At 40.4% G+C, this 12,528-nt stretch overlaps 1 protein-coding gene and 1 non-coding gene across 3 annotated transcripts; both read left to right on the top strand.

Moving 5' to 3' along the window:
• The first annotated feature begins 249 nt into the window (after positions 1-249).
• LOC117501786 (ictacalcin-like) lies at positions 250-5,952 on the top strand. Of its 2 annotated transcripts, none has more exons than XM_034160744.1 (3): positions 250-370; positions 3,703-3,853; positions 5,750-5,952. In XM_034160744.1, the coding sequence occupies exons 2-3, from the start codon at positions 3,713-3,715 to the stop codon at positions 5,891-5,893; spliced, it is 285 nt and encodes a 94-aa protein (XP_034016635.1). In that variant the 5' UTR covers positions 250-370; positions 3,703-3,712; the 3' UTR covers positions 5,894-5,952. The 2 variants fall into 2 exon arrangements, with proteins under 2 accessions (XP_034016635.1, XP_034016636.1); XM_034160745.1 differs by having other exon boundaries at positions 341-367.
• A 483-nt stretch (positions 5,953-6,435) lies between these two features.
• trnav-aac lies at positions 6,436-6,508 on the top strand. Its single transcript has one exon. It is a non-coding gene; the product is annotated as a tRNA-Val (tRNA).
• The last annotated feature ends 6,020 nt before the right edge of the window (positions 6,509-12,528 follow it).

The raw sequence follows: 12,528 nt of genomic DNA, 5'->3' as shown, positions 1-12,528 counted from the left end.
CTGTTTTTATTGTTATGTTATGATGTGTTATGATGTGTCATTATATACAATCATGCATACAAATATTTTACACAATAAAATGAATTATGAATTATCTTCCTTGAACTCAAACTCAAAGCACATTTTCCAGGGCAGATGCAAGATGTGGCATCTTCCCCATGCAGGCAATAATATTTAAATACAGTTTGCCAAAGGAAAGCGAAAAATGCTTAAGGATAAAGAAATAGAAGGAGTGAGAGACTGATGGAGGGGTGGAGGGAGGTATAAAGTCTGCTGTCATGTATAGAACATCACACACATCACTTTCTCCTTCAATACAATTCCTTGAAGGTGCACCTTCATCTCGTTATTTTTGAAGAAATCAGCTGTGGTGAGTAAAAAATAATAATTAGAGTGATTTTTTTTTTTATCTTTGTTTGTATTATTAACTAATTTCAAAATGTCCAAAAAAAAATTATGATGTAAAATTATATTTAAAGTACTGATGTTTATCTCATTTTATTGGGTTTTGTTGTTGTTTTGTTTTTAATCACATTCACATACCAGATATTTAAATAACCTTTTTGAACATTATGATCATAATCATTTAAAAATACATTTGCTTTTACAAAGATTATTGTTTTCAAAAATTGGATAAGTTTTGCAGCTATTTAAAATATACAGATAAATAGTGTCAAATATTGCAATGTTACAAGTATCTTTTAAAAACATGCAAGCAATTGTGTTTCCAGACCAAAAAAAAAAAAAATCACAAATAGCAAATTTTTTGCTGTTCAAATCCAAGTTCCAACATTTTTTTTAATTGCTTGTGAGATTTAACATTCCGACAGATTTGCTCATTTATTTGTTTAACTGTAGCCTACAGACTGCTGTCACACATAATATGTGCTGCACATCTAGAGTCTATTACGCTGCTCTCAGTTTGGGCCAGAAACAGTAACACAAACTGTGTTCACATTGTGCTGTCTTCCTCTGCCAGACACATCAGTCTGTAGGTTCCACTTCATCCTACAAACCCTCGATGTTCTTTATTCAGTGCAACACAGGAAGCGACGCCACACCAAGCAGAATGTGACTCTGTGGGCTTCATGGAAATAACTGTCTTCAAACATATAAGAACAGACCCCACGACTGGGATTTTACTCAAGTCTTAACTTGATTCTTTGACTATAGTTCACTTAGGCAGCTGCCATAACAGCGATGCCCCGTGGCACCCAGGAGGAAGCGGCCTTAGAGACGGGTAACACGGGAGAAGTATCTGTGACGGTGTTGTGGTGGAAACCATCTATTTTTATGCTTCTCTTTGGAAAATCCAGACAAAACACTGGCAATAAGAGAAACAATGATGTCACCAACTGCAAATTAAACCAGGAGTAGATACAGAGAGCACCCAGTGTTTATAGTTTGCTCTTTTCTGATGTGCAATTGGTCCATTTGATCTGAACTTTAAATGCAGATCTGCAATAAAAACTAAAAAAATTCACAGATCTTATCACTGTAAATATGTTTGCATTGTTTTACATAAAAATCATCCATTCAATGTAATATGTTAATAAATTCTAGAGCTCACAATTTTAAAGCTACAATGTGGATGATTTAGTGTCATCTAGTGGTGAAATTGCAGATTTGCATTATGATGTCACTGAATGCTATACTTCATTTCTGCTAATAAACACCCCTAAATCATACACACTGTAGCTTTAAAGAAAGTTATTTTAAAATATATATATATTGGATTCACTCTTTGATCCAAAAAATCCTAGATTCTTCACTGACCCATGTTCCACCCTTCCACCAAGATTCAGGAAAATCAGTTTTATAGTTTTTTATGTATAGTCCTGCTGACAAATTAACAAATAAACAAACTGTAGTGGAAGCATGGCCTCTGTGATTAAGATAAATAGCCTGCAACTCATTTTACTTTATCACATTTGCCATAACATTTCAAATTCTGCAGAAATCTGCATGAAATAGAGGGCAGCAGAGGAGATTATTTGGGCCAGACTGCCAACCACTGGTGAAGTGGCAGAACAGTGCTGCTTGTCCAGGGAAAGAAGCGCTGTTCTGTCCGTTTGATCCAAAATGTCCTAGATTCTTCAGTGACCCATGTCCCACCCTTCCATCAAGATTCAGGAAAATCAGTTTTATAGTTTTTTATGTATAGTCCTGCTGACAAATTAACAAATAAACAAACTGTAGTGGAAGCATGGCCTCTGTGATTATGATAAATAGCCTGCAACTCATTTTACTTTATCACATTTGCCATAACATTTCAAATTCTGCAGAAATCTGAATGAAATAGAGGGCAGCAGAGGAGATTATTTGGGCCAGACTGCCAACCACTGGTAAACTGGCAGAACAGTGCTGCTTGTCCAGGGAAAGAAGCGCTGTTCTGTCCGTTTGATCCAAAATGTCCTAGATTCTTCAGTGACCCATGTCCCACCCTTCCACCAAGATTCAGGAAAATCAGTTTTATAGTTTTTATGTCATCCTGCTGACAAATGAACAAACAAACTATAGTGGAAGCACGACTTCTGTGGTGAAGGTAAAAAGCCTGCAACACATTTTACTTTATCACATTTGCCATAAAATTTCAAGTTCTGCTGAAGTATGCATGAAACTGGGAGCACCAGAGAAGATTATTAGGGCCAAGCTGCCAACCATTGGTGAACTGGCAGAACAGTGCTGCTTGTCCAGGGCAAGAAGGATAATCAGGGATACTTCACATCCCTTTAACAAACTGTTTTCCCTCCTGCCCTCAAGTAGACAGTACCATACCTTAAGTTACAAAACACGCAGATTCAGGGACAGCTTTTACCCAACCGCCATAAGACAGTTAAATACAAATTGATAGAAAGAATATTTGCAATATAGAATGTAGGACATAGAATACACTGTAGCATCTGGTAGCAACTTTATCCTTGTAGCATCTTCATATGTGCAATATCCCGTGTCCTTTATTTATTGCATTTTTGTATACACAGATACAGAGAGTTATCGATAGGTTTAAAAAATAAAAAACTATTTATCACTGTCACACACCTTCAACTGATATTCTGTGCTTTATTCTGTGTTCTTATCTATTTGTGCAGTGTATTGATATTTCATTCTGTGACAGTATCTGTGATGTTTTTACTGAATGACAATAAAAACAAGTCTAAGTCTAATGTTTATAGTTGTGATCCCCTGGTGGGCCATGAAAGTACTGGAAGTGGAAATATATCCCAAAATATTTTGTATAATTTTTAAAATGTGATCACAGGTGATAAAACAAAGCCACTCCATTTAAATTATGTTTTTCTTCAGTGACCTGAGTTTTAACACAAAGTGTGAAAATACTTAGACTCGTGAAACATGGAGAGAAGCAAAATCACGACCAGCGTTGGCATATTTCAATCTGCATCACCACTAGATGGGTGTAAACTCTACATACTGTAGCTTTAAGTTTGGAAATGAGCAGTTACTTTTAACTGGGCCTGTTTGATGGAGTCTGCCTGCCGGAAATCTGTTTCCTCCCTCACACTGTGGAGTGAGGGAATGACGTCCTTTCTCATTGTGATCTGGTCTTGGGCCCATCTGTGCGAGTCGACCAGTCTGGGCTGCACAAAATATTAGAATGCAAACACACAGATCACACACACACAGCGCACGTTAAGTCATATCTGATAGCAATGTGTCAAATATCTTTTCTTTTGTGTTCAGAATATCTTCCATGATGTCTGACATTGAGAAGGCCATGACTCTCCTCATCAGCTCCTTCCATAAGTACTCTGGTAAGGAAGGGGACAAAATGACCCTGACTAAGGGAGAACTGAAGGACCTACTCGAGAGTGAGCTTGAAGGCTTCATAGGGGTGAGCGAAAACCTGATCAGTCTGAATTCGTCTTAACCATCACAGTACGTGGTTGTGTAAGTAGATGGTCAATAATTCAGTCAATCTGCTGCAGCTCCTGCTTTTGCGCCTTTAGATGTCACTGGTGGTGTTCCATAAATCATTCATCAGAGGCGGCTGAAGCAAATTTAATTGGGGTGGGGGCTGAATGAAGTGGTTCAATGTATCATTATAGTAGTATCGTGAGGTGGTCAAGGAGGAGGTGGATCCTCAAGGCATTTTTTAGATTCTGGTAAATGGTGCATTCTGACATGGTGTATGTGTGTTTCATTTCATCTTTTTTTTAATGTAGATATTGTCAACTGCCTCAGCTTTTAGTTTAAAGTACTCACTATTTTTAACAAGAAAGGTATAAAATGTGTTTTATTTCTGGTTTACAGCCCTAATCCATGGGACGCCGTTCTACTACGATCGCCCACAATCCAAAAAAGAGCAAAAACGAGATGAAACAGCTTGCTTCTAACAGGCTGGCATATAAAGTGCCAGCCTGTGTAAAATGAAAGAAATGGAGATGCGATCTCGGCCAGAAACACAACAAATGCTGCTTTGGTTTCAAGTTTTGAAGCTGGCAGAGCACGATCAAAGACGTTTCAGGTCATAGTCACTACGAATACCCCGTTTAAGACGTTCAAACATGACTGAAGCTATTAAGCTACAAATACCCAGAAGTTACCACAAAATATCAATGATTTCAAGAATCAGGATGAAATTTTAAGTGTTCAAAAATTTTTGAAGGGTTCAAAAAATTGGATTCTGATTTCAAATCTGCTGCTGATGAAGGCCGTAACTACTGTGTATATGAAGATTGTTCAAAATTTAAAAAGATGGATCAAGAACATTCTACAATGCTTCAAAACATGTTCTGATTTACTATTTGTGATTAAACGGGAAGGGACGGTGCTCTGAATAGCCATCTTACTTGTTTTTTTCCCCCTACTCTGGTAACAGCAAAATTTAGATGAATAGACCGTTTCACAGATACCTCCATTTTGAATTTGGCGCGGTGCACCCTGGGATTGCTTGGGGACATCCCGCATTGTCCGCCTATTCGAATGTGTTGTAGAAGTTGTGATCCTTCGGTGTTACCTAGTAACATGTCCCCAAGCAATCCCAGCATGCACTGCACCAAATCCAAAATGGAGGTATCTGTGAAACGGTCCATGGGTGAGCACACAAGTTTGTCCATCCCAGCCAGCTTGTGTGGACAATAACTCAGAAACAAGACATGCTATCATTGTGTAGCTCACCAAATTTAAAAAGTTCACATAATGAGGGCCAACTGGTTAGTTTGGGATTAACTATCACGAACCAAATCAATCGCAAATGCAACTTTGTTGTACCTACCTCGTATATGATAACTCCGGCGTTCATTTAACATTAGCTAATGAGTAGAGTTAAGCTAGCAAATGCAGAGAGAAACATGACGTACAGAATTTTAAAAACTTTTTGATGCCTCTAATTTTTCCTACTGCAAATTCGAGGTGCTAATGAAACATTGCTTCAAAACTTTGAAACACCCATGTTACAAACATCACATGTTGTATTGCCAACTAGAAAACAGTGTCACGTGCTGGGCGAAGTTCATATTTAAAGGCTACAGTCACTGCTACATTTGTATATGTATGTATATATATTACCATATTACCACATTGCTTGTGTGCTTTGTATTGTCTTGATGAGTTGGTGTTATGTATTCAGATAATATTCTGCAAATATAAAGTGAAAGACCTTTCAGCCAGCCCCCATAGTCAGTGATGGGTGGGCTGGGACCCCGCTGCTTCCGCCGCCTATGCTTAATGTTTGCACTGTCAGTCAACATGTTTGATCAGTTTTGCTTTCTGTTTTTTACACACACAGAAATGTGCTGACAAGGCAGCAGTTGACCAGCTTTTCGAAAAACTCGACAGAAACCAGGACAACACTGTGGATTTTAGTGAGTTTGTGTCGTTGATCACCTGCCTGACTGTGGTGTGCCACGAGGTCCTCAACTCCAAGAATTAGCTCCTGAGCACCACCTGGAGGCCAACAGGAGCATTTCACCGCTGAAAGAGGAAAAAAGATCCTTCTTGCTGCTGCTGCGTGGCACATACTCAGTAAAAGACCTAATAAATTCAGATCTGATGATGTTGTAATACAAACGTCAATAAACTTGTTTAAACTCATTTTAATGGTTTTTGTGTGTAATGAATGTTAATTCAAGTAGCGCCACTAACTGAACGGTCGCACTGGACAAACGTCTTCGAATTTCGCTTATGACGTCTCAGAGAGTTCGATAGTGTTTAAATTACATTAATTGCGCTCATTTCCCAATATTACTAACATCTGATACATTTTAAATGGTTTTGTGAAGGGGTGCGACGTGCGCGACCGATTTATTTCAGCTTCTAAAGGGGGCAACGGTCGACATAAATTAGATGAATTAAAAAGTATATCAGAATAATTACATCTCTCCGTCAATGTAGTTATCGAAATCGTGAAGATTTTCAATTTTTCTGTTGGAGTTGATCTTTAAATATAATGGGGCAAAGTCAATCTAGTACCTGGTTTCCGTAGTGTAGTGGTTATCACGTTCGCCTAACACGCGAAAGGTCCCCGGTTCGAAACCGGGCGGAAACAATGTTTTTTATTTAGTTGAATTTTTTTCGTTGAATAACTTCATGCAGAAATACACCAGTACATTAACATGCATAAATAACTATTAGACGGGCTGTGTCAGCTGTACACAGGACCTCAGGCGTGGTTTGCAAGCAGCGAAGTTACCATCTAATATATTGTTTGTTTATGACTGTTAATATGCTGAGGACCACAATGGAAACAGGTTTTATGTTTTACTGTGCTATCCTCGGCAATTTTATGTGCTAAATGTATTTATGTACGTGTATTTTTTTTCTTTTTTCACACTTGGTGAACGTAATTATTGCGTATTTATTTGTCTGTCTGTCTGTCTGTTAGCAGGATTATGTAAAAACTACTGCACGGATTTTGACAAAACTTTCATCACAGATAGATATTAGCCCATGGAAGACGCCATTAAATTTTGGAGGTGATCCAAATCTGAATCCAGATTCTCAATCAAGATTCACTTTATGTAGGCACTGAAGGATTACGTCAAAACTACTTCACGGATTCTCACCAAATTTGCACCACAGATAGACATTAGGCCATGGAAGACCCCATTAAATTTTGGAGGTGATCCGAATCCGGATTCTGGATCAAGATTCACTTTCTGTAGGCTTTGAAGGATTACGTCAAAACTACTTCACGGATTCTCACCAAATTTGCACCACAGATAGACATTAGGCCATGGAAGACCCCATTAAATTTTGGAGGTGATCCGAATCCGGATTCTGGATCAAGATTCACTTTATTTAGGCTTTGAAGGATTACGTCAAAACTACTTCACGGATTCTCACCAAATTTGCACCACAGATAGACATTAGGCCATGGAAGACCCCATTAAATTTTGGAGGTGATCCGAATCCGAATCCAGATTCTCAATCAAAATTTCACTACTTCACAGATTCTCACCAAATTTGCACCACAGGTAGATAACAGGGCATGGAAGACTCCACTGACTTTTGGAGGTGATCTGGATCTGGATCCAGATATGGTTTCTGGCTCAAGATTCACTCTATGTAGGCTTTGAAGGATTACGTCAAAACTACTTCACGGATTCTCACCAAATTTGCACCACAGATAGAAATTAGGCCATGGAAGACGCCATTAAATTTTGGAGGTGATCCAAATCTGAATCCAGATTCTCAATCAAGATTCACTTTATGTAGGCACTGAAGGATTACGTCAAAACTACTTCACGGATTCTCACCAAATTTGCACCACAGATAGACATTAGGCCATGGAAGACCCCATTAAATTTTGGAGGTGATCCGAATCCGGATTCTGGATCAAGATTCACTTTCTGTAGGCTTTGAAGGATTACGTCAAAACTACTTCACGGATTCTCACCAAATTTGCACCACAGATAGACATTAGGCCATGGAAGACCCCATTAAATTTTGGAGGTGATCCGAATCCGGATTCTGGATCAAGATTCACTTTATGTAGGCTTTGAAGGATTACGTCAAAACTACTTCACGGATTCTCACCAAATTTGCACCACAGATAGACATTAGGCCATGGAAGACCCCATTAAATTTTGGAGGTGATCCGAATCCGAATCCAGATTCTCAATCAAAATTTCACTACTTCACAGATTCTCACCAAATTTGCACCACAGGTAGATAACAGGGCATGGAAGACTCCACTGACTTTTGGAGGTGATCTGGATCTGGATCCAGATATGGTTTCTGGCTCAAGATTCACTCTATGTAGGCTTTGAAGGATTACGTCAAAACTACTTCACGGATTCTCACCAAATTTGCACCACAGATAGAAATTAGGCCATGGAAGACCCCATTAAATTTTGGAGGTGATCTAAATCCGAATCCAGATTCTCAATAAAGATTTCACTTTATATAGGTTTTGAAGGATTACTTCAAAACTACTTCACAGATTCTCACCAAATTTGCACCACAGGTAGATAACAGGGCATGGAAGACTCCACTAATTTTTGGAGGTGATCCGGATCTTGATCCAGATATGGACTCTGGATCAGGATTCACTTTATGTAGGTTTTGAAAGATTATGTCAAAACTACTTCACAGATTCTCACCAAATTTGCTCCACAGATAGATATTAGCCCATGGAAGACTCCATTAAATTTTGGAGGTGATTCGGATCCGAATCCAGATTCTGGATCAAGATTCACTTTATGTAGGCTTTGAAGGCTTACGTCAAAACTACTTCATGGATTCTCACCAAATTTGCACCACAGATAGATACTAGGGCATGGAAGATTCTACTGAATTTTGGAGGTGATCTGGTTCTGGATTGGCAGACTTCAGAAATCTCTGATTGCTCTTGTTTTTTATTACGTCCTTGGTGGACAGATTTATTTGTCTGTCTGTCTGTCTGTCTGTCTGTCTGTCTGTCTGTCTGTCTGTCTGTCTGTCTGTTAGCAGGATTAGGTTCAAGCTACTGCACTGTGACAAAATTTTCACCACAGATACATATTAAGCCATGGAAGAACCCAATAAATTTTGGAAGGTGATTTGAATCTGAATCCGGATTATGGATCAAGTTTCACTTTATATAGGCTTTGAAGGATTTCTTCAAAACTACGTCACGGATTCTCACCAAATTTCCACCACAGGTAGATATTAAGGCATGGAAGACACAACTGATTTTTGGAGGTGATTCGGATCCGGAACGGTGGACGTCAGAAATCTCTGATTGCTCTTGTTGATTATATTTCTCAGATGGCTTGGGAATGCCTTGGGATTCCCGGGAAAAGTTACAGGATTTGGCTGAGGATAGGGAAGTGTGGAAGGACCTGCTTGCTCTGCTGCTACCGCAACCCGGATCCAGATAAGCCCTGAAAATGAAGGAAGGAATGAAAGTATTTTATTGTCAAATAAATCAAATTTAAAGAAAATAATCAAAACTCAGCGTGATTCAGAACTCCTGTTTCAGTTCCATTATACATAATCAAGGTCAGATTAAAAAGGTAAATGCAGAAGGGGAAACTGGCTGCAAGAAAACACAACTGAATCCCAAAGAATGAGTCAGACTGTGAGAAAGGGGTGAAAATTTTCAGAAGAAAGCAAAATTTTTATAAGTGATCAGCTCAGCACCTCATAGCAAGAAGGGCTGGGGTTCAGTTCCACTCGTGTCCTATTCTGTGTGGATTTGCATATTCTCCCTGTGTCTGTGTAGGTTTCCTCCAGGAACTCCAGTTTCTTCTCACCATCAAAAACATGCACATTTAGATCTGCTTCTTTCTCTACATGTGGAGTTTGGGCGACCCACTGCTGTTAGGATGGGTTCAATGCAGAGGTCAAATTTCGTAAGACTGCCGCTGAGGTACCACTGTCTGCCACTGGGCGGCAGCAGACTACAAATGCAATGTCACACGTGCCACATGCTGCCTTTGGGATTCTGCAGAGCGCCATAGACTGCCATTGGTATGCCAGAGGCTGCCACTGAGGTGCACATGTACACACATAGAAACAGGTGGCAAAGGAATATAACACTGCATATTGCTGTGACAGTTGGACAAACACCCGTGAGAACTGTCTGTTAATCTGTTGTGTGTAGATGAAAACAAAAGTAAGTTGCAGCTCTTTCAGCTGCACTTTGAGGGGGACCTCATCCATACAAATGGACTATGCAGGATTTTCTATGAAAGGTAAGTTGGAGTAGCTCTGTGTGCACTGAGACACAGTTGGAGTAATGGTTCTTTGTTCGTTACAAGGTTGGAGTGTGTGACTGGTGTTTGAATTGGTATCTATGCGCAGGGTGTTATGCATCTTTATGATGTATTATCAGTAAACATGTCTCTGTTTGGATGTTTAAAAGACCCCCTGTGTAAACTGAATCCTCCCTGTTCATCAACCCAATCTTGACACAGCCCCAGTTACGCAAATGGGGATAAAATTGGTTATAAAATATGGTACAAAGCAAAATTAGTAAAGTTGTGTGCTTTTCATTAATTATTCCTATTAATTTGTTTTAATATTTCTTTTCAATTCAGTTTCATGTTCCTGTTATGTGCTGTTTGCATCCCCAGAGCGAACACCTGTGGTGAATCCACTTATGTAAGGCATGTCTGAGTGCTGTGCTCTTAAAGCACAGCAAAGATACTGCACAAGCCTGTAGACCTGCTTTTAAGTGGTCTAAAGTGCAAAGGCTTTCTTGAACAATATGAAGGACTTGATCAGACCTCATTTTTACCTGAACATGCCCATGGGACACAGATGAGTGCAGGTCCATTTGGTCAAGTCTGGTCAGGTCAGGCCTGGCAGCATCTATTAGTGCCATATCCATCATACCATGAAACCACCTTGGATCCTGAATGGTAACCACCCAGGCAGACAACCGCTCCATCTCCACATCTGAAAGTTAGCATCTGTCTGCTATTGCCAGGCGAAAGATGGATGTCTCTTTGGCCTTGTCCAGCTGTGTCCTCACCCTGAAGCTCCATGTGACAATCAGCCCTTACACACCACTGACACACCACGCACATACCATCTGTGGGACAGGCTAAAAAGCTTCGGGTTTTTCAGAAACTCCAAATCCTGCCCAGGAAGCAGCAGATGACACCCAGGTGTCAAAATCCAACTGTTTGTCTTTGTTGTGACACCCGGGTAATGGATCAAGAAGGGGATTGCCTGTAAAATATGGTGAGGCCCTTGTGTGCCCAGTGGCCAATACGGTAGCCATGAAGACCCAACTAGAACCCTGAACACAAGACAGCTAATGGGGCTCTGATGAAACAAGAAGTCCTCAGGAGGAGGAGGTAATGGTTTGTAACCCAACGGCTCTGAAGGCGGATGAAGCCTGTATCATCTGGGATTTTCCAGCCATCGGACCAGGACCGTCAAGGACTGTGTGTTCGTTGGCGTACAATGACATTCCCACATTAAACAAACCTATGTACAGGCGTCTCTAAAAGAGACCATCTTCCTCGCCACCAAGAGGTTGCCACGGCACATTACATTAAATGCAACTAAACGCTACACACACATAATAATGGAGACACGCCATGCACATACTGACAGTGGTCAGTATGTAGAGTCGAGTACCGCGACTACAGTAGCGTCGAGTCCGCGGGTCGTGAGGATCGTGAAGTCGGAGTCGGGCTTCGGTTTCAATGTACGTGGTCAAGTTAGCGAAGGCGGTCAGCTTTGGAGTATCAACGGGGAGCTGGTGGTGAGTGCAAGAGTGCCAGAAAGTATAGAACTCCAATGGTTCCCACTAACATGCCTTCTGTGTGGGAGGGGCTTTAGTCTCCATAAGTAACCATTTGTTTCATACAGTCATTCCAGTGGTACCCTAGGATCCTACAAAGAGGCCTAGTACCAAAGACATCTAGTTGTGTTTCATGCTGAAGGAAAATAATTATAAAGCGACTATCCATGTGTTCAGCCCAAGCATGAAGCTTCGATGGCCTCAGATGAAGCCCTACCAGAAGATGTTGCAGCTCCTTGACTAGCCAAATCCTGCGTTCAAAACCACATGTGGTCATATTATTAAAGACAAAAACTTGAGTTATCTATGTGTAGCGGCTGTACTCTGCATTGTGTTGTTATGTCTCCGCCCATTCGCTCCCCTCGGGACGCGAACTCACGATCCTCGGCATGGGAGTCGGACTCTCTAACCAGAAGGCTAAAACCCAGGGCTCTGGCCTTGTGACCAGAGAATCCTTTTGAGCTGTTGGGAGTGAGATTTACTAACTACAGCTGCACAGCGACACCTGCTGGCCTCCGTTACATGTCATCATAAGGCCATAATAAATTACTCTTAAATAAAATTGATCTATCTTGTAAATTGAGCGCACTCGCTGCTGATGAAAATAAACTTCATGGTGGTGCTAGCACAGGAAGCTAACGTGTAAGTTAGCTAATCCAGGTGGGACTTTCTGGGGATGTTTTTTGGCATTCCTTTGTGTACTCTTCAAAGGACTGTTGACAGGGAAAACCCAGCCCATAAACACCTTTGGCACACTCAACTAAAACACTTTTGGTGCAATTCTAAACAACGACATGGCATTCTCTTGAGATTTTTAAAAAAAAATG

Source organism: Thalassophryne amazonica, chromosome 20 (genome assembly GCF_902500255.1).
Source record: "Thalassophryne amazonica chromosome 20, fThaAma1.1, whole genome shotgun sequence".
In the NCBI taxonomy this organism is placed as follows: domain Eukaryota; kingdom Metazoa; phylum Chordata; class Actinopteri; order Batrachoidiformes; family Batrachoididae; genus Thalassophryne; species Thalassophryne amazonica.
Note: the sequence above shows the minus strand (reverse complement) of the source record. Positions and strands in the feature narration are given on the sequence as shown.